The sequence below is a fragment of the Embiotoca jacksoni genome, unplaced genomic scaffold (assembly GCF_022577435.1).
Source record: "Embiotoca jacksoni isolate LCO1_2020_lvr unplaced genomic scaffold, fEmbJac1.0.p SCAF_6, whole genome shotgun sequence".
Classification (NCBI taxonomy): domain Eukaryota; kingdom Metazoa; phylum Chordata; class Actinopteri; family Embiotocidae; genus Embiotoca; species Embiotoca jacksoni.
The window spans coordinates 21,222,501-21,244,580 of NW_027185414.1; the positions used below are offsets into that span (position 1 = coordinate 21,222,501).

A 22,080-nucleotide genomic window follows, 5' to 3' on the forward strand; every position below is an offset into this window, starting at 1 on the left:
CGTGGCGGGTTTCGCAATGTGTGTTCAGATGCTGCTGGTGTGTCTGTGTCGTTCCCGGGCATGGCGGGAGGCCGAAAGCTCCTTGAAGCAGACTGCCAGCTCCGGCAGCCCTACTCCAAAATCAGTGAACCACCAGAGCTCCAGATTACAGCAGATTACCGGGCAGGGTGCTCGTACACTCTCTCTGTCTCTGTGTGTGTGTGTGTGTGTGTGTGTGTGTGTGTGTGTGTGTGTGTGTGTGTGTGTGTGTGTGTGTGTGTGTGTGTGTGTGTGTGTGCGTGTTTCATGCTGTTTATTTTGCAACCACATGGGGATGTTGACTCCTCACAATCAGCGTAGACAAAGACAAAGTTTCCTTGAGGACACTGAATTATTTGAGGACTTATTTGCTTTCAACTTTTCAAATGGTGGACTAGATTTTGCCGTAAAGCTGTTTGACTGTAAAAATGAGTGATTTTACACCAGCACACACTCACTCTTAGATCATCACTCTTTGATGGCAGCAATAGGAGGATTGAGCACGTGATACATATTCCCAGCATGTGGTGGATTAATACATTAATACTTTGTGGCCCCCCCCCCCCCCCCCCACACACACACACACACACCACACACACACACACACACACACACACACACACACACACACACACATTACTGCATCATAAAGAGATTACGGTCAGGGACAGGCCATGCCCAGGCAGGATCCTACCATTTGACATGTGCGGATGGGGGTGAATCGTCGCGACAACAGGGATGGGACAGCAAAGAGTTTGAGTTTGTGATGAAGCGTACGTGCGTCATTCCTCATTGACTGTGATGTGGCTCTCAGCGAGGCCAAAGTGGAGCGTCCGCATATTCTGTGGACGAGGAATAAAGATTTATTTTCAGGGATGTGTTGGGTCAGCTGAAAGGGGGGGAGAGAGAGCAGGGACAGCAGGTGGGTGGGTGAGGAGGTAGAGAGGGTGTGTGTGTGTGTGTGTGTGTGTGTGTGTGTGTGTGTGTGTGTGTGTGTGTGTGTAGGGAGGGAGGGAGGGAGGGGGAATCTGTGTCTGCAGATGTTGTTGTCCGGATGCTAGACTTGCGCAGGAATGTTTTAGAAAGGTCTGCAGGAGTAAATGAGATGGCGTGACTGAGGAACAGATGACAAGGAGTGTGCAGGAGAAGAGGAGGAGTGGCAGAGAAAGACAACGAAGAGGAAAAGAAAAAGAGAGAGTAGACAGCTGCTGACCATGGCTTTGGCTTGTCTCAGTCTAGGCTGCATCCCTGAGCGATCCAAAGGTACTGTCTGTAACATCAGTGTGTATCTTCAAACCTTTCATTCCCTGTTCATCACTGTCGATACTGTTAAATCCCTATAAATTAAGACAGGAATGTGATTGCAGTGTCACTGTGAAGATGTTGCTGAGTGGCAACGTTACATCAACTCACTGTCATAGTCTAGAAAACAGCTAATTCTCTTTGGATTACATTATATTGACCACAATAGGCAGGCAATGTATTGTTCAGTAAGAAGCAGTTTTAGCAAACTTTAGTGTCGCTAATTCATCTCTGTAAAGCCACAGCATGTGCACACTACAGTGTTTTGGGAATGAGGTTGTTTCATCATGACTGAAAATTATGTGATCAAAAGAGTTCAATCAGATCTCAAAGTTTCTGAAGATATCAGTTATCTATAAGATGTGTAAAATGATGCACTACAATATTTCAATGTGATGCAACATTACAGAATATTTTATTTCACAGCATAAGTATGTAGCGATGAAACAATTAGTTGATTAATTGATTATTTTATGGATACAAATGTCTGCAATGATTATATAAATGAATAAATGGCATGGGTAATTTAGCCAGGATGCACCTTCTCATGTGGGTACTTTCAAGTTTTCTTAGTCTATTTGAGATTGGGGAAGACAAGACATATAAAGAGCTCTGGGGCTTTTATTTACTGTTGTTTACATTCATCAAATAATTAGTCGATCAACTGATCATAAAAATAAATGTTAGTACCAGAACTATAACCATCATATTGATAAATGAAAACTTACCAAGGTGACACAGAATATATTGTACATGACACTGTCAGACAGTGTGGAATTAGAATCATTTTAACTCCCTTATAACTAGTTAACTGGAAAACTCTGAAAACGTTTACAGAGCAGGTTGAAGTTAACTTGAAAAATCTTGACAAGCTTTGATTATAGTGCATTTTGTAAGCAGTTGTATTTTACTATGTATAAGCCCAGCCTGTAGGGGGTTAATGTAAAACCTTAAAGTTAAAGTGTTGTTTCTGCAAAACATGGAACAGTTTGAATGCTGTGGCTGAAACACGCCGCTGATATCAAAGGGAAAACATACTAATGATGATGTCGTCGGCTCACAAACAGTGCACAGTTTTCCTCTGCAGAACTGGCCAGCTAGTGTTTTCTTATATAACAGCCGTCTACTATGACAAGATTCTGCAGCTACTGCCATAGGGAGTGTGCCGGCTGACCCAGATACACCCTAATACATTCTCTACTGAGGACTTACATTCACTCACATCTGGACCAGAGGGAGATACGAAATCATATATACTGTAGCTGTTCCAGAAAGAGTAAAACTTGATGTTAAATCAGTGGCATGTGAAGAGTTTATGTCCTCATTGCATTTGTTGTGGACCATTGTGCCAGGATGTGATCTTTTTTTTTTTTATAGTTTGTTGACTCTTTTTTAACAGTAGTATGTTCTCTGTACATTACAAATGAGCTAGAGTCTGAGCTGTTCACAGGCTTGCTGCAGTCTGCTACTGATCCTCATACCATGAATTAATTGGCTATGTTCAGGGTGTCAGCACAAAATGATGGAATCTTCTAATTACTGCTAGGATTTCTTTGAATTTATTATAGTTCTCGTTCTCCGTCTCCTTCCTCCTCTTCCTTAAAAGTATGCTGAGCTCAGAAACCATAAAGCTCACATCAGCCACCCTCCCAGATATGTTTAAAAAAAAACTCCGGTCATAAAAATTCAATCCATTAGCCAGATGAGGCTGAAATGATACATAAAAATACTTTTACCTTTTAGCCAATAACTCACCAAATGTACGTCACAGATTTAAAACCTTGACATTGGCAGTTGTTAGTTGAAATGGCTCTCCTGACACCACACCACATAAATTTCACAAATTTTATTTCATCAGGTTGTTCTGGTTTTACGGTGCTTTAGCAGGGAAATACTCGTAACTCCTGGTGGCTGACTGATCACAGTCACATTTGATGTATTCTTTCTTCGTCAAGGTTTACATGAAGGACATTTGTCGAATAAGATTTAGCTATTCTGTATGTTTTCTGATGAGATGATACGTCAGCATAGCCTTGACTTGGATTCAAGTTCACTGTTTGAATAGATAGAGTTTTGCTACACTCCATTGGGAATTGTTTCTAGTTGTTGCATATTTACAGAAGAATATTGGTGCCACACCAGAAAATGAAAAACGTACTTTATTCCTATAACAAGATGTATTTCACGTTATCGTCACAGTGAAAACTAAAGCTGGGAGCTACAGGCAGGCAGAGCCAGGCTAATGTCAGCAACTAATTTTCTACACTGGTATATGTAGGATCAAGTTGATCTACATAAAATACCTGACTATTATCATTCAACCAAATTTTAGCAGCTTATCAATTTTCTTGAAACCCCTCAGCTTACAGTGAGTTCATTAATCCATCTGACCATCTCTATTTTCAAGCCATAAGCAAGTAGACTAACCTCAATATGCTTTTGCATAGAAACCCTTTTGGGGCATCCAAACCTTCTCCTGTTTCCCACTACAGTAATTCTGCGACCAGTTCTCCTGCATGTATTGAGTAGCTGCAATGGGGAGGGAGGAACATACTCAGGCAGGTGCCGACATCAAGTCCACCAGCCCCTCAGTGCAAAAAAGCAGCAGCCCTGGAGTCACTGTTATTTAGATTGTTAGCCGAGTGAGACTGATTGTATTTGTCTGTACATTAGGTTGTGTTCCTGCATAACATGCATTTTTGAGCTGGCAAAGGCTTCCCCATGTAGGCCGTGACGTGTAAACACACCTTTCTGCCCATACACTTAAAGAAAACAACCATTCATACAACATGCAGTCCCTTCACGCACAAACACAAAGACACAGCAAAAATGGCCATCATAGTGAGACGGGCCGCGATAATCACTTAAAAATGAGGATATGCGTTCATACTTTTATACTTTCAGAAATCAGCAAAAGCAAATTATCATTAATGCGTGTTTTCATCTACTGCTGTTTAGTAAATATTAAGATTAAACGCATGGAGATAAACAATTGATTCTCTTATCCAGCTCAATAAAAGAATAGGGCATTATGAAATGATGTAAATGAGAGAGCAACAGTCAAAGCAGAAGCAATGGAGGCGTGATGCAAAGCAAGGTGACAGAGAGCATAATGGAAAAAGGACATTTAGAATTTTGAGCAGATAATATTACAACTTGCTTTTGGAAGAGCTGTGATAACAGCCCAGTGCCAGTTACACATACACACCCTTACCTTTCTCTGCCTATACAAATACTATAGTGGTGATATTTAAGTCACATACTTCTAAGAAATCCTGATTTCTTTGCTCAATCTATTATTTTTATCTTTTTTTTTTTTTTTAGATACTTCAACACTTATTTATTTTTAATTTTTTTAATTGTTTCTAATTTCTAGCATTTATACTCAGTTTATTTATTTTTTTAACCCATTTACTTTTGATTGGTAGTGTTGCTTATACCCACAGAAATGGGCAGATATGGACATGAAAAAAAAAATAGAAAAAAAAATAAAATAAACTGCTTAAGAAAGAAGTTCACAGCTCACAGCTTTTCCACAGCTTTCTGATCACTGCGTGAAGAGGCAGTGAATGTTGGAATATCAGTATGTCAAAAGAAATTGTCAAACACAGCCCCATCAGCCCACAACTGCAATGACATCAAGGTGTAACTGAAGATGGATTCAAACGCAGTTTGACCATCCAACAAACAGTCTGCTTGGAGCATGCTGGAGCCTTTACACACCTCACTAGTATCTGCCTTTACACTTTAGTAGTGACAATTCACAAAGGGAAGTACAACAAACATTTGAGGCATAATAACACGAAGTTTCTCATCATTTAACTTCTCAAAAACTAGTCAGCAATTCTGTCGATGTCTCTTCTATTTGCGAGTATTTATTGGAACATTTTGTTTGACCTTCTCAAACTTTTTAATTGTTGTTGTGCAAAAGACGGACACAGTGAATCGTACCTAGTTTAGCCATACTGTACGTATTGTTAACAGGAATCTAAGAGCACTTCTCTTTTATCGGATCCAGCCCCTTGATCAAACCTTTGTTCAGTACCTGAGCATCAACGTTCATACACAACTAAACCATAACATTAGCATTGCCACTGTATAAACTTTGAACTACTAGTTTTAAAGTACTTAGACTTTGTGATTTGCTGCAATACTCTTTGCATTTCTTTATTGTTTCACTGTACCTTCTTTCCTCTTTTGGTGCCTTTGCTGGTGCTGTATGCAGACTTGTCCTGATGATGACACTGCAAGTTGCTGACGCTGCACCTGCAGATATCAGGAAACAGAGATGGAAGAACAGTCAAAGGAAAGGGAACGATGAGTTAAAGAAAGACGGCAAGACAGACAGAGTCTGCATTAGATGAGCTCTGGTGTGCTCTTTGTCTTGGCTGGATGATAGCAATGGTTAACTCCTGGTGTAAGATTCATAATAATCAAATGCAGATAAGGAAGATGAAGTGCAGGACAGCAAGAGTGAGCCAGGAGCAGGACAATATGGGAGAGAGATGAAACTCTGAAGACAGAAATTATGTTTTTTATTTTTTTTTATTCTGCTGGCTTGGAAATTCTTCATTGAAATTCTTTGTGGATTATTTGATGAATCTTTTTGGGGTTAAATGAGTCGCCAACAGGTGAAAAATTGTCAGCGTAGTGGGCCAAGTGGTCCGGAAGAAACAGTGATCCACAGTTGACACTAGTTTTAATTAGTGATGTTGGGTGTTCATGAGCCTGGCTAATTCAACTTTAATGATTTATTAGCTATTTCTTGAAGTCGCTCTCCACTTAAAGTTTAGCTTTGCTTGTTTCTACATTTCAGCTTCACTATGCAGAATGATTTGGACACTGTAAGCCTGCTAGCTCCATGATTTTGTGACATCATAACTAGTATGAAAGCCAAATGTGGTCAAATATGCAACTTAGACCAGTGTGATGTTAAATTTTGAAAGCCAACCCACACTGAGTAAAATGGATTTAGTAAACTGAAAACCATTTTGCAGTAGTTACACATTTAGAATGTATAATTTTTGCATCATATTTTCTGGATGTTTGAATGAGGCACTAAAAATGAATTTGATTTTCTTTAAAACAATTTTTAACAGGTTTATTAAACAATGTTTAGTTTTTAGGTCTTAAAACATGTCTGGAGAGGGTGTATGTGCATTTTTTTTTGGATAAAACAGCAGGCAACATGCCACAGTAACAATCCACTAATTTAACTGTGTCACAACAACTAGGTCAGCAACCCACAGACTGTTTTCATGAAACACCTTTCTTTGAGTCTGATTTCAGTATTTTACTCGTCTGTCTTTCCGTGTCAAAAGGATACTCGTAATAAGGAACAATATCTTTAGTATTTCTGCTTTTTTTAAGTCACTATCACAGTATCAGATCATAAAATTGTTTTAAAAGGTGTGTTATAGTGCTTCTTCTACTACATTCTACAAATGCATAACAATTTCATCTGCGTGTAGTCTTTCGGTTGTATTTTGTGATCATTATCTCCAAGAACGTAAAAGACACCAGCTGTGACATGAAAAACATAAAACGTAACTTTATCCATATGCGACTCTCTTTGGGGCAGAAAGCTGAGTAATTGTTTGTTTAGTGTAAATGAGCTGTGCTTCTTTAACCTTGTAGTTTAAATCAGGCGAATGCAGCCGACATGAGCTCATTGACTTAATTGCAGGCAAATACGAGCCTTGATGAGCAATGAAAGGTTGCCTGACTACTGATGTACGGTGTGGCTTTCAAGGACACAACTGCATTTTGAATTCTGAGTTAAGAGGGGAAGTTGGATTCATAAATAAAGCTAAAGGGGCTCTGAGAGCAGATAACGGAGATGGATAATCACATCCTCTCGCTCTCTCTGCACGGCTGAAAATCTACTGTTGTAAGTTAGAGACTTTCAGTTATACATCATTTATGATAGTAGAGGTTTTTGTGTTTTCTGATGAACAATTTATTTTTATGGCAATAAACCTGAAGTGATCTGCTGTGTGCGTGAAGAACTTCAGGGTTGGGTTTAGCTGCCACCTGCTGGCATGTCACGGCTGGCTTTTTTTTCCTCATGTTTTAATGAACAATACAGAAAGACTCTTATATTTGTCACATCAACATTTTGAAACAGATTTTTGCACATGAATTTATAGTATTATTTTCCTTTATTTTCCATATTTTCACGTGTTGACTGGCTTTAATGTGAAACCAATGTGATAACTGCTGGTAAACTGTAAAACCTGGCCTGGATCTAAGCTTGGGGCTGAGCTTCTTATGTTGGTAGACAAATATCCTGTTTCAATGACCAGGTCTGACGACAACAATATCTTTGTTTCTCTTTTTTTTCTCAAACCCCTTAAGTACAGATATTTTTTTTAAAGAAAATGATTGATATTTTCTATAAAGACCAAAGCAAGGCTGGAGTTCCCACTGGACACCTGCATCAGAGTCCCAGAGCTGAGGAGTCCTGAAAGTGCCGCTTAAGTGGGTAGCTTGTATTAGTGTGAATAATTGCAGTTTTGTTTGGAAGTATGTACCACAACAGCATAATATAAACAATGAAAGACCTGGTTAAATGTAGTTTTAAGAGCTTCATTATTTGCAAACGTGTCAAATTCGATTTGCTAACACACAGGTCTACTGTTTGCTTTCTGTGCTGTAATTCACCCTGTATAATATGCTGTGTGCTAGATGAGTTCTTGAAGGCAACAAACTACAAATAGGATCCAAAGTAAACAAAGATGGCAGCTCAGCTCAGACCCACCTCTTATTTTTTTCCCCCAGCCCCAATCTTTGGTTATACAGCCTTGGTTCTATGATGTTAGAGGATAGCTTTGTGTATTTGCATACCATTCTGCTTATACACACAAGAAAAGGCCTTACCTTTAATTAGATGATTACATAAATCACCCTATAGGCCAAAGTTGTCAAGTAAAAAAAAAAAAATACGCATGCATCTAAAAATAGTCTGTAGCCTAAAATGAGAACCAATCAGCCACAACAGACAGGTGAAGTGAATAACAGTGATTATCTCGTTGCACAAGCACCTGCCAAGGGCTAGGATATATAAGGCAGCAAGTGAACAGTCAGTTCTTGAAGTTGATGTGTTGGAAGCAGGAAAAATGGGTAAGCCTGAGGATCTGAATGACTCCAACAAGGGCCAAATTGTGATGCAAGATGACATCACATCCCAACATCTCCTAAACAGCAGGTCTTGTGGGGTGTTCCTGTTATGCAGTGGCTCCTATCAAAAGTGGTCCAAGGAGGGACAAGTGGTGAACTGGCAACAAGGTCATGGGTACCCCGGGCTTTATAATGTTAATGGAGATCAAAGGCTGACCCTCGGATCCAGTCCTCCAGTTGAGCTTCTGTATTACAGATTGCTAAAAACTTTAATGCTAGCTATGACAAAAAAAAGTGTCAGAACATGCAGTGCATTGCAGCTTGTCGTGTATGAGGCTGCACCGCTGCAGACCGGTCAGCGAGCCCATGCCCTGTCCACCACCAAAAGTTCCTACAATGAGCACATAAGCATCCGACGGGCCCATAGTGCAGTGGAAGAAGACGGTCTAATGAATCATGTTTTCTTCTATGTCATGTGGATGGCCAGGTGCATCATTTACCTGGGGAGGAGATGGCAGCATCGCCTACACAATTTCAGGCAATTTGGGGCTGATCAATTGCAGTCTACTGGACTGTTTAAAGTTAGAGGAAATAAAAGTAGACTGAGGATTCCAAAACAAATAGTTATTTACTATCCAACATCACACAAAGTGAAGTAAAGAGATTAAAAACACCACATCAGAACAACATTTGGTGTGACCACTCTTTGTTTGAAAAACAGTACCAGTTCTCCGTACACACACTATAGTACTTGGCAGGGAGGTTGTTCCAAGCGTCTTAGACAGCTTGACATAGTTCTTCTGAGGATTTAGGAAGTCTCTAAATTGTTCTGTCACTTCATGCAATCCCGGACCGACTCCATGAAGCTAAGATGGGGCTCCGTGGGAGCCAAAACATCTATCTCCTTACTGTTCTTGTTGCTCACAGCGGTTCATTTTGGTATGTTTGGGGTCGTTGTCATGCTGCAGAATGGATTTTGGCGTGATCACGCAGCTTCCTGATGGCACTGGGTGATTGGATACAAATCTCAACATCTCTTTATGTCAAAACACTGCAATATATATATAATTTTTTTAAATAAATACGCAAACTACTTTATGTTTTTTTTTTTTTTTTTTTTTTTTTTTTGGGGGGGGGGGGGGGGGGGGGCTTGTACCAGTAATCATAGTTTGCTCTAGAGACAGGAAGCATAGGGATGAAGAGGGACATGAGAGGATCCCCAGTTAGAATCAAAGGACAGTTTTTGTGAAAATGTCCTTCAACATGTTCTCTCTTCTGTCTCATCTTAGCGGTGTCAAACCTGGATATAGAGAGCAAGCTGTCGGGTCATTATCAGGCTCCATGGCACCAGCAACACAACGTGTTTCATCCCTGTACTCGACCACCATGTCTGGAGGAACTACACAGAAACGCTCAGCTCAGTCTCAGAGCTCTGCATGGAGGTGAGAGAGGCTCATCCCGGCTGCATTATGTTGAGTACAAACTATATGGACTGTGAGTTCTCATGCATGTTTTTGGGTTTCACAGACGACCAACAGTGTCAGCGATCCACGAGTCGGGAGAGAAACAGGGTGACTATCTCCATCTCGGTGGCCCCCCCCATGCCCACCTTCCCCTCACCACACACCATCCGCCGGCAACAGAGAAGTCGCCTGGCACGAGCGGTAAGGATATCTTATCAATCAGTGGGGGTTTGATCTGTGAATGGTTTATTGTAATGGCAGTAACCGGATCAGGGACATAAACTACTTAAGATATAATCACGTAAGGCTGCATCTCTTATCAATTAATACTTCTAGGTAGGGATGTTATGACACCAAAAATGTGGTGGTCGGTACCAGTACCAGTGATGATCCTTGATAGCAATTTCAACATCCCAAAAACGATATCCATCACTCTTATTTTAAAAAGAATCACTGCCTTGCGGTTGTATGCCTATGGCAGCTAGTCAAGTTGAAGTTTACGTCCATGTCTTCCCAGACTCATAATATATGTAGTGAGGTCTTTGAATTTGGCCAAAAATGCTGATTGTAGTAAAACACCAAGTTGTCGCCATGACAGTAGACAACACTGAATATAGATGTTGCTACAAAGAAGCGACAAATCTAAAATAGTGGATGCTTCACACACATCTTCGACCTGACAACATATAGTCACCACAGTTTTCAGGTGGACACCAAAACTTTGTTTCACCCATTCAATATTCATCCAAATGTGAAATATGTTCACAATCTCACTTTCTGTTCCTGAGTTAGAAGTGTTCAGTTTCTTTTGTGCTTAATAATACTTTTTGATTCTTATTAAATGTGTTCTAATAAACTGACACAATATCTCATTCTGATGTTGCCATGCAGCAAGAGAGAGCAGAAAGGGAGCGAGAGTTAGACTATCAACCCAGGAAGGTAAAACAGAAATGCATCTGTCTGTTAATGTTTAACATATCAAAGCCTGTTATATGTACTTGAGTGGACAGTTACTGCTTTGTGTGTCTGCAATTTCTCTCAAGAGGACACTACACACAGTAGATTGCAGTACTCAGTTTGTTTTGTGGCTATTATTTTGTGGTTGTATATCATTATCCCTTGTAGGTATTGCCTGCTCAGAAACTGTCTTTGTCACATTAACTTTATTCTAATTTCTGTCTTTGTGAAATTCCCAAAGGAGAGGACTGTGAGAGAAACAGAAATCCAGACCATACAAAGAAAAGTAAGAAGATTCACTGGCATAAAGGCAGTATATAAAATAATAAAAGTTTTCACTAACTTTGCTTGTGTTTCCATACTCAAAAAGGCTTGTTTGTCTGTGTGTGTTTTCTTGCTACCACAGGAGAGGCCAGGGAGAGAGGCAGATATTCAGACGACCCAAAGAAAGGTAACAAAGATCTACCAACTGTAACTGACTTCTACTGTCAAATATTGAAACTTAAGTTTTCATGAATGTCATCATTAATAGATATATTAAATAAATGCAATATTTTAAGAGTTTGGAAAAAAGTTATGAGGTGAACCGGAATATATGTTCATAAAAGCAGAGATTAAGAGGAAGAGGAAAGTGGAAAATGAAACGATGCATTATCTGTCTCATTCGTTGTCACCCTTTGACTTTCCTTTATTCTTTTTATTTAAAATTATTTAGACTATATTATTTTTTGTATTAGTCATGTTATCTGTTCTTTTAATTTAATTTTGTTGTATTTTGTGTTCATAGTTTGAGTGCTTTTACTCACTTCACCCTATTGAAGGTTGCATCTTCATTCCATGGAACAGAAAGGTATCAAGCCTTTGTGTTGTATCAGCTTTCTGTTTATCCTTGTTAGTTGTTTAGTAGATAATTTTGTCCTTATTTCTTTATATTTTGACTCTGTGTTAATGTTTTTGCAATGATTTATCCACTGATGTTAGAGAAATTGTACAATTTTGGCAGTTTCCTGGGACACATCGCCGATGAAAATAATTCCTTTTCGTCTGTTGACTAAAACTGTGGGACTATATCGGCACCTACCATGTACATAAGTTGTTGATGTCTGCTTGTTTCCTTCAGGCTACCTCGACGGGGGAAGTGGAAGGTGATGAGGTCTTGGGAGGCCACAGAGCCAAGGCCTCTGCCCCTAGTGCCCCCTCGACCCAGGATAAACAGACAAACTGGTCAAAGGAAAACGTCCCACCATCAGATCAGAAGACACCTGGCGATTCTAACGCCATCTCCTCCTGCATCATTCCCATCAACGTCACAGGTAAGCTAAAGAGGAAAATAAGAAATGAACGCATGACCAAGTGAGAATCAAACCAGGGGATCTTCTTACTGTGAGCCAACAAGGCTAAACTGCAACTGCCTAACAACCTGGACCCCTAACAACAGGACTGTAAGGGATAGAGCAGCAATATGAGTTGAGACATAGTACTCCCTTGTGTATATATATATCACTCTTTAGCCATTTGTGTCTTATGATTTCGGTTATTGCAGGAGTTGGGTTTGACAGGGAAGCAAGTGCTCGTTGCTCTCTAGTCCATTCCCAGTCGGTTCTTCAGAGAAGAAGGAAGCTAAGGAGGAGGAAAACTATCACAGGAATACCCAAAAGAGTACAACATGACATGGGTATGTTATACAGTACACCTCACCACACATTATGTCACTGTATGGGTCTCAGTTTTATAGCTTTGGCGATAACTATTGTTGATTTTATAAATAGTTTACCAATTTGATTGCTAAGATCCAGGGATGGGGTGACCTTGCCATGAGACAATTTCATCAGGCAATCTAAATGAGCATCAAAGTTCACATGTAAACAGAAATAGTTTCACCTTTGCCTCCAGCTAAAATGGATTTGATTAAAAAAAAATGCCTTGCTGTGGATTTGTTACAGGAGTAAGAGAGGTGTCAATTCTTATCAATAAAGGTAACTTGTGTGTAAAACTGCGATCTGTAGAATGAGGGCCAGAACAACTTATCTTCTGATAAAAAGGTTTGTACATGATATTTCAGTGACTTTGAACATGCTTTGTCTCTTTGCTTTCAGATTCAGATGAATCACCCGTAGCAAGAGAGCGCACAGTGATCATCCATGCCAACCCACACCAACTCTCTCTCTGTCAGGAAGACCTCTCCATCAGTGGTCGCCTCCATCACACTCGTGACTCTGGCTGCCAGACAGATGATTTCCTTATAGCATGTAAGTTTCTAAGAATGGAGAAGTGAATTTGGTTCTTTTAATCTGTCAGGCTCCCATATTTGGATAAGGACTAGGACAAGGAGTGTGTTTAACTTCTTGACTTTGCAGTTATTGCTGTGATGACATCTATCTGAGAGGAGAATATCTCCTCTCATAGATGTCACTGTAAAGTTTGAAAAGCTGAAAGTTGCCCGAACACTTTCATCCTCAATTACCTATGTCGATCTCGAATTCAATTTATGTATTGACGGTAACATGGTATTATAGTCCACATGCATGTGAATTAAGGAACGTCTCCCTCTGTTCCCCCCTCTCTTTTCTGTTTTCCCTCTTCAGGTACAGCTGCTCCCTCCAGAAGGCGCATTAGAGCTCAGCGTGGCCATCAGGGAATTCCTGCCTCTCTATCCCATTCAACAGGCAACATTTCTTCCCTGGGTGACCAGTCAGACTCCACATACACCATGGCTGCAAGTCATGGTGGACGCTTGCGCTCGCGTAGCCTTCCACGAGAGGGTGGACGTCTGATGGATAGTGACGAGGATGACGATGACAATTATGACGATGACGACGAAGATGAAGAGTTATCACCATACGAAGCGGAGGACTTTATTCCACCAGGCCCCAGTCCAAGAATGAAGATGATGATGATGAAAGATGAAGAAGAGAGCACAGATGACCAGGCAGCTCCTGAGCCACTGCAACTTGGAAGCCTAAAAAGGTTGCAGCGATCTGGGGAAAGAGACAGAGGGGGTGGAGGAGGTGGGAGCCCAGAGCATAGCTGGATGGAGAGGGGTCGTTCTCGCTTGCCCCGCAAGGCTGACATGGGCAGCTGTGAAATCTCATCAAGTTCAGATACTTTCAGCAGCCCTATTCATTCAGTGTCTACAACAGGAGTCCTAGGCAGCCATGTAGACCACAAGGAAGACCATCAGTCCTCAAGTGGGAACTGGAGTGGTTCCAGCTCCACCTGCCCCTCACAAACATCCGAAACCATCCCCCCACCCTCTTCTCCACCCCTGACAGGCTCATCCCACTGTGATTCGGAGTTGTCACTCAACACCGTGCCCAATGCCATTGATGAGGGATTCTCCCTGGATCCCTCGTACCACTCTGACCTCAGACCCCAGGGCCAGGGTCACAGATCAAGCTCATTCACATCCTCAGCCACAGACCAGCTGGACGACGCAGGGGTCAGTACGGCCAGTGAAGGGGAGTGGACATACCCTCCAGATCAAGACCAGACTGATCCAGACCAAGACCCTGACCAGACCCAAAACCTGAGCCAGAGCCATGGGTTAGGCCAAGAGTACAGCTCCAAACAAGGTCTAGAAGACCAAGCCTGTTTCAGTGACAAGACGAGCAATTCTGAAAAAGAGCCAGGCTCTCATTACCTATCTGATACAGAGGGTTTCTACTCCACTTCTGTACATTTTGGAGAGTGTAATCAGAGTTACAGAGGATACATGTATAACTATGCAGACCCAGGGCCTGACTGTGGTCAGTCCAACACTGTGGCAGCACCACTATCCCATGGAGTTTACCCTCAGCCCTCAACTGATTTCAGAGCAGGCACTATGACCCTGGGAAGGACCTGTCGTCCACTGAGGAAACCGAAAGTCAAACCTCCACCACCCAAACGGACCTCCTCGCTGAAGGAGACCAGTGGTTGTGTTGACGTTGGAACGGACACACAAGCAGATCAGGATCAACCAAAGACGGTTAGTGAACAAGAGCTTACCTTGTCTTCCACAGATATGAAGCTGGAACTGGACCTAGAGATTGTAGGTGCTCCAGAACCATTACAGACATCTTGTCTAGTGGCAGAGCCTTTGGGAACTTGGGGAATGGGACTGGGAGAAACTGTGGACATAGTAGAGCCCATGTCCTTTAGCTCTGCCGACACACACTCATTTAAGGATGAAGGTGCTGTGCAATCTGACTATGCAGACCTGTGGCTTCACAACACTGAGCTGAAGTCCAACAATGGTGAGTACACATCTATGTCCAACTCAAGCACAGCCACAGGCACTACTGTCATGGAGTGTATGAAGTCACCAGACAGCTCTTCCTCTTCCACAGAAACCCAAACCCAGGCTCTTGCCCAGGCTTCAGAGACCAGGCCAACTAGTCCACCTCTCCAACCTGGAGACTTCAAACTTGGGTCACCTGAGAAGTTGGCTGGTCTGGCCTCACCATCAAGTGGCTATTCTAGCCAATCTGAGACTCCAACGTCAACCTTGCCCTCATCTTCGGCAGCATTCTTCCCAGGACCACTGTCTCCTTCAACTGGCAAAAGAAAGCCCAAAGTGCCCGAGAGGAAGTCTTCTCTTTCTTCCTTGCAGCATTTCCCCAGAGATGGAGCTTCCATTTCCTCTTGCTATAAGAGAGACCCCGACTTTCCACCTCCACCTTCTCAACTTGATCTCAATGTTCTCCACGGTGGCTATGTCAGACATACGCTATCCCACCGGACGCACCACATGCACACACTTCACCACAGCAAACATAGAGTTGGAAATGTTTTAGCCACTGGAGCAAAGTTGTTGGCCCCTGAGACATCTAATACCAACCCACCCTCAAGTTCAAACACTGCTTCTACAATTCCCAGCTCAAATTTATTGGCCATAACTCCATCTGCTCTACGTTCAGTGCAGCTCCATTCTATTAGCCAACCTACAGATCTACAGAGTACTTGCACTACGGAACACGAAACAGCAAGTGGAACAGAGATTGCTACAAGACCCAAATGCCCTCCAAGTGGTTCTACTCTGGCTCCCCCACCTATTAACACCAGGCCTCTCCCTCCTCGCAGACCCCCTCCACGACCACCAGGACACGATATCACCTCCTCCCCTGAACACTCGCAGCCACCTCACCCTGGCCGTCACCCGGATGGGCCTCCATCCTACGAAAGCCTGCTACTCAGACAGGACCGCTATGGACCCGGAACCTTCTGGGCAATGACGGCCTTCAGGGCCCGGATGGAGCCATCATCAGATCACTCTGAGGACAGCTCACCCCTGCATCGACCCGTGCCACGTGCTCCCCACCCTTCGCCTGTGGATCTGCACACACATATCCACTCGCATGCAGAGTTCAGAGGGTTCACCCACTCCACTCATGCACACTCAGAGTTTAGGGTTCTGGGGGAGCGCTCATTCTCCCAGGACGACGATGAAGATGAAGACGATGATGAGGACGAGGAAGAGCAGGTGAAAGAGCCGCCGAGGGCTGCATGTTCCAGAGGAGGCATGCGATCGGACCACCCTCCACCCCCAGCGTATGAGTTTGCTGGGGGATCCCATTTAGACTCAGGGGCCTGGGCCAGTCCAGTCAAAGTGCCTGGTAACACAATGGAGACATCGCATCCTTACCTAATCAGCGATGCAAGAAGAGGACAAGAAGAGCAGGAAGAAGAGGAGGAATTGACATCAGGTGCTACCAGAAGTGCCCATCATCAGCAGCCACAGGAGAGCAAAGATGACTCCACCACTCCTGACACTGAGGATTACTTCAGTAAAGGTAAGTCGTTGTTTGGTTTTGTTGTTGTTGTTATTTTAAGTGAATTCAAGTGACGGTACCCTTTCTGTAAAGATTGAAGAAAATATCACATGACCATGCTACTTATTTACATAAATGGGAACCAACAACTGCTACAATCTCTAAATGATACTAAATGATCAGACAACCAGATGACATGTGATAGGGGTGTTGTGTGCTGCAGATTCCACACCAAGTGATAATTCCCTCTCCCCTCTGACGGATGACACCAAAGTGGACGATGACATTATTATCACATCACCCAACAAGACCCGTACAACTGAGGACCTGTTTGCCATGATACACAGGTATTATAAATTTTGCATTGTTAGTCAATCTGTTTTAGTGTCTACTTACAGTGTCTATGTGCTGCTTGTACTCTATTTGTCAGATTTTAGTGATGATCCAGCTGCATCCAGGTTTTGTGTGTGTGTGTGTATTTATGCTATCTATCTATGCACTGTCCAAATGTTAATTTGGGATAACACTGTGATTTCCTTATTCAGATCCAAGAGAAAGGTCCTTGGCCGTAAAGATTCAGGAGACCTCAATGCGAAGTCTCGTCTCTGCCCTGCGGCACCAGTGACTCCCAGCAATGTCTCCACCGTCATTATCCCGCCAGCCCCTCCTCTCATCATCCCACCTGCCTTAGCCACTGCTGCTGGGTCCCAACGAGCCCCTGTGCCAATCTATCGCAGCGCCAAGAAATCCAGCACGTCCAATGAGGAGTTCAAACTCCTGTTGCTGAAAAAGGGTAGCAGGTCTGATTCCAGCTACCGCATGTCGGCTACAGAGATTCTGAAGAGCCCTATCACCTCCAAAATCCCAGGGGAGTCCCTTCAGGAAGCGGCCATTAGACAGGCTGAGGAGCTGCCCACTACGCTCCAAGAGTCCCTCATTCCTGGCCTGGACCCAATCCAGATACCGGGTCTTTTTCCCAGAGCCAACTCTGAGAGTTTTACGCCCAAAACCCTGCCTATGTCAGCTGCATCTCGACAGGGACGTTCTCGGATCCCCCCTGTAGCCAACAGCAGTCGCTACAGTACACGCAGTCGCCTCTACACAGCCCCCATGCAAGCCATTTCTGAAGGTGAGACGGAGAACTCGGATGGGAGCCCCCATGATGACAGATCATCCTAAAACCACCTGATGAGAGATGTCCTCTATTCTTAGCTGTGTCCTACATTTGAAATAGCCCCTTCTACTTTTCTAATCTTGGATAGTGGTGTGACGGCCAACGGTGTAATTCTTGAAACACACACAATACGATTGTGGCTGAAATGCACCCAGTCATGGATATACTATTCTATTTAAGGGTGTCAGACTGTTGTGAGATATTGAATCACCAAGGGATGATTATGAAAACCTTGAGGATGTACCTAAATACTGTACTATCTAAAGAATGGCTCCATCGTAGTTAAAAGTGCAAGACCTATTTTGATTGAACTCTCTTTTTTTTTTTAGAAAATAAAACAAAAAAACAGATCCCAAATGTTTGGAACATTACAATAAGAAAAGGAATTTTGTGGAGAACAGACGAAAATGAGTGCGCATGAACAAACACATGCAACACCGACTGATATTTCTACTACTTGTGTTTTGAACGGTGTGGTGAGTGTGTGTCGCTGAAGAACTGCTTTCTTATCAAAAGTAAAAAATTCTTATGACATTTAATATTCTTTTAATTTATGGTGCCCAAAGCATCGGCCAGACTTCCCAGAGTCCAACATCAACATTCCTGCCACCAAGCAAGAGTTGTTTCATTGTGGAAGTTACTAACAACATCTCAACACAGCACCAACGTATCTATTATATCTGCAGACCTGGCATAGAGAGTATATCACCCAGAGCCAATCATAAAAAATATATCCAAAAAGACAACATAATGCATGTATTTTTATAAAATTGCACCTCAGAACATGATGATAACGTTTCACCATGTTGCATGACCCTATATGGAAACATCCCCTAGATCCTGGTTTCTGTCGACATTTTCGTGGTTCTTTTGTATTATAAGAATAATCTATTGCTGCGGAAGATTTTAGTGACATTTGTATCACATTGCCAGTGATCTAAATTGATTCATCTTGGATTCGAGTGTCTAACAAGAAGGAGCAAGGGCTTGCGCCTATTTGTCTAAGATACAGGCTAATTTTGGACAATCGCACAGTGGCCTTTCTCTACTCGAGGTGGTTGTAAGCAGGCCTTTGTAAGACGTCCCTGCACACATACATGGAGCTGTGCCATGTTCCACCAGAATTCAATCACATCCTTATTTAAACACAACCTTGACATCGAGTATGCTTAGACTGATGGAAGCTTTACCAGCTGCTGGCCAGTCTTTCTGTGCTGACTTGAAGTGGAAACGGTACATTTCGAAGCAGATTTAAATATACCATTGAGTGCAGACGGTGAAAATGCTTTAGAAGGTGCTCAATCGGTTTGACTAGAGGTGAATTTGGAAAGGTTTCCAAGAACCAACCTCACTTTTGCACTTCATGATTCTTCAAGAATATTCCTTGAAAAGAAAATATATCTTATAATGAAATGCATATGTATATTTGTACTGAATATAAAAACTCATATCTATATAAAATGACAAGCAGAAATTTTATAGGGAATCAATCTGAGTGTAGCAAAGAAGAACAGGTCTCACTGACAACATTACACTGAATCTTAGCAATGTACACTGTTCTCCTTTCCTCGTTGCCTCTCCTTCATTTGCACTGACCCAGTAGCATTAGACAGGTGAAAGCTCAACCCAGTGGCTGGTGTACACCATGTTGTCTTACCCTCCAAACCTCATATCAAATCCGAGAGGAGACAAGAGGAGGAAGGGACTACATACCACCAATATTAAAAAATCAGCAATGTACCCATTGTATTGCTGCAGCCTGTCCTATCCAACACCAGAGTTAGAGGATGCCATGAAAATCTTTCTCATCCTTCCAAGTACCCAGTGCGTTACAGAAGCAAACTATTATCAGTGGAAAGCTTGAACTCTCACCTGCCTACCACAGCAAACACAACACATATACTTCTTACATTCAGAGACCGCACTTCAATAGAAACCATTCACTGTATTCTGTGAATACCTCAGCAAGCATATTACTGTTTTATTGTAAATGATAGATAGATAGATAGATAGATAGATAGATAGATAGATAGATAGATAGATAGATAGATAGATAGATAGATAGATAGACAGACAGACAGACAGACAGATAGACAGACAGACAGACAGACAGACAGATAACAAACCACAACTGTTTGATACTCAGCGAATCTCAATTGCAGAACTGACACTGTGTACAAGGGAGAGAGTAAAAAGCTGTGAACTGATTATTAGAATTTAACATTCATCATACCCATATTGCTGATGCGCACTTGTTCCTGTTCATTGTTTTATTTGTTGTGTTTTCTATCGCATGCAATAAGTAAAAGGGGGGAAAAAAGGAGAAGAAAAGAAAAGGACACCACCAAAATCATTATTTTTATCTGAGGGATGTCTCCATGAGAAAAGATTTTGTATTTTCTGTTCAAATGTCAAGTTCAATAGTGTGTTCTATAGATGTACAAACTGTCTGGCTAATTCTGTTCTGTATAGTCGTGATCACAAACAGGGGTTTATCTTGTACTGTATATCTACTCACTGGACAATCATACGTATAAGAGACTGTAAAGAAAATGATATAGAATCTGTTGGGAGGGAGAATCTGAACACTTTTGGTGCTGGGTCCTAGTCATGCAGGAGCCGTGGAAGCGTGAGAAATATTTTCCTGGAGAAATTACTTACCGTGTGAAAATCTGGAGAATTTTTTTGTTTTTTACAAAAAAAACCTCTAAAAACGACTTTGATCTGATCACATAGTCACTGACTCATAGCTGGATATTTTGATTTCCACGAAACATTATTACTGAGTAATTAAAAGAATCTGTCAGGTTACAGTATTACATGAAAAATGCAATGTGACTCTGTGAATTGCCATTTCAAAATTCAAAAATACTGGAAGCATTTGACAATTTGTTTAGTGGGATTTTTTCCGTACTGTACCTGGCATTGATGCCGCAGAGATATTTTGAGACCGTTTCCTTTATTTGTAAAAGCAGTGGATAGAGGATTGTTTGACTCAATTTGATTAGAAGGACAAACTTTAAGGTTGCCATGCAGACTCTAGTTTAGCACTCATTTCGCCCTCTCAAACTTAAGCTTGGGAATACAACAAAAGAAGAATCTATTACTTTTATAGATTTTTTTTTTTTTCCCCCAACCTGTTGCTAATGTCTGCACGCACTTTTACCCAAAGGGGAAGTACGACAACAACCACTTGATATTTTTATTCAGAGGTGTACAGTATGGAATAACACTAAACAGACTTTAAAATATGTGACCGAGAACAGAAAAAAAAATACAGACATCGATGACAAATTGTAACTATTTAAAAGAAGCTCCATGTTTAAAACTAGCTAGGACTTAACAGATTTGAATCACTTTTGTATTTTTGTATAAACCTGTAAATAAGTTTTTAAAGAAAAAAAAAGTTGCAAATTCTTTCTTTTGTAAAATAAATCAATAAAAGATTAAAAACAAAAAAGTTTTTTTTTTTTTTCAAAGTTTACATGATTATTTACAAGCCTTTGTATATTTTGGAGCTGTGCAACACCTTCAGTCTTGTATTTATTTATTTTATTTTATTTTTTTGGGCAAGGGGGGGTTAACAACATTGTGAAAATTCCATTATTCTATATCTAATTCATTTTAACAGCTCATCAGGCTGCTTAGTAACTGTGCATAGAAAAAAAAAAAGCCAATAAATGTGATTGCAATGAAATGGAAGGCCTTTTGTGTGACACTTCATTTCCTCCCCATCGAAACCAAGTGCACTGACACACTCTCTCCACCAGATGGCAGTGCTTGAACGTTGTCTACTTTCAGACTTTTTAACAAGCTACTGGTTCTGTCTCCTGATAAGGGTCTGGCATTTAACAAATTCCAACTCTCAATGATTTTTGTTGTTGTTGTTGTTGTTGTTGTTATTAGATTGAAAAACGCAGTCAAAAGAAAAACACTGCGTCCAGTCAAAAAAAAAAAGGAGCCGTCTCATAATTATGACTTCTAGAAAAAGGAGATGAGAGTCAAGTAAGACTAAGCGACTGCCTGTGACTGAGACTTTGACTTTAAAATTGAATGATCCCCTCCAGACATGTTTTAATATGTATATAAAATACTTTACTTTTAAAAAAAATAACTTGTATCTGATAGTTTCTCCCAAAAAATTCAGTTATGTAAAAATCCTGAAAATGACATATACTCTTTCTCTCTTCTGTGAATGAATCTATGAATATGCAAATGTATTTCAAAGTTCAACTGCACGACGCAAGATGTGTCACTTCACGGTAAAGTCCTTTATCAGTGGTTTGAGCAATGGAGG

General features: G+C 41.5%; 2 protein-coding genes across 5 annotated transcripts in view; one reads left to right on the forward strand and one right to left on the reverse strand.

Annotated features, from left to right (window-relative positions):
• ace2 (angiotensin I converting enzyme 2) overlaps positions 1-5,553 on the reverse strand; it is a 53,949-nt gene extending 48,396 nt beyond the window's left edge. The window contains exon 1 of the mRNA XM_069173759.1: positions 5,505-5,553. The gene's annotated coding sequence lies outside the window, so the exon portion shown is untranslated. The remainder of the gene's footprint in view (positions 1-5,504) is intronic.
• The window catches only part of nhsb (Nance-Horan syndrome b (congenital cataracts and dental anomalies)), a 56,386-nt gene extending 34,914 nt beyond the window's left edge, over positions 1-21,472 (forward strand). Inside the window, exons 2-14 of one of the 4 annotated variants that reach the window (XM_069173757.1) lie at positions 9,729-9,881; positions 9,967-10,103; positions 10,794-10,841; positions 11,101-11,145; positions 11,266-11,310; positions 11,647-11,709; positions 11,980-12,172; positions 12,403-12,534; positions 12,956-13,108; positions 13,445-15,094; positions 15,188-16,630; positions 16,833-16,956; positions 17,155-21,472. In XM_069173757.1, coding sequence (XP_069029858.1) covers positions 9,729-9,881; positions 9,967-10,103; positions 10,794-10,841; positions 11,101-11,145; positions 11,266-11,310; positions 11,647-11,709; positions 11,980-12,172; positions 12,403-12,534; positions 12,956-13,108; positions 13,445-15,094; positions 15,188-16,630; positions 16,833-16,956; positions 17,155-17,788 — 4,820 coding nt within the window. In that variant the 3' untranslated portion in view covers positions 17,789-21,472. Of the gene's footprint in view, positions 1-9,728; positions 9,882-9,966; positions 10,104-10,793; positions 10,842-11,100; positions 11,146-11,265; positions 11,311-11,646; positions 11,710-11,979; positions 12,173-12,402; positions 12,535-12,955; positions 13,109-13,444; positions 16,631-16,832; positions 16,957-17,154 lie in introns of all 4 variants that reach the window. The other 3 variants (XM_069173753.1, XM_069173755.1, XM_069173754.1) reach the window with 3 other exon arrangements.
• The last annotated feature ends 608 nt before the right edge of the window (positions 21,473-22,080 follow it).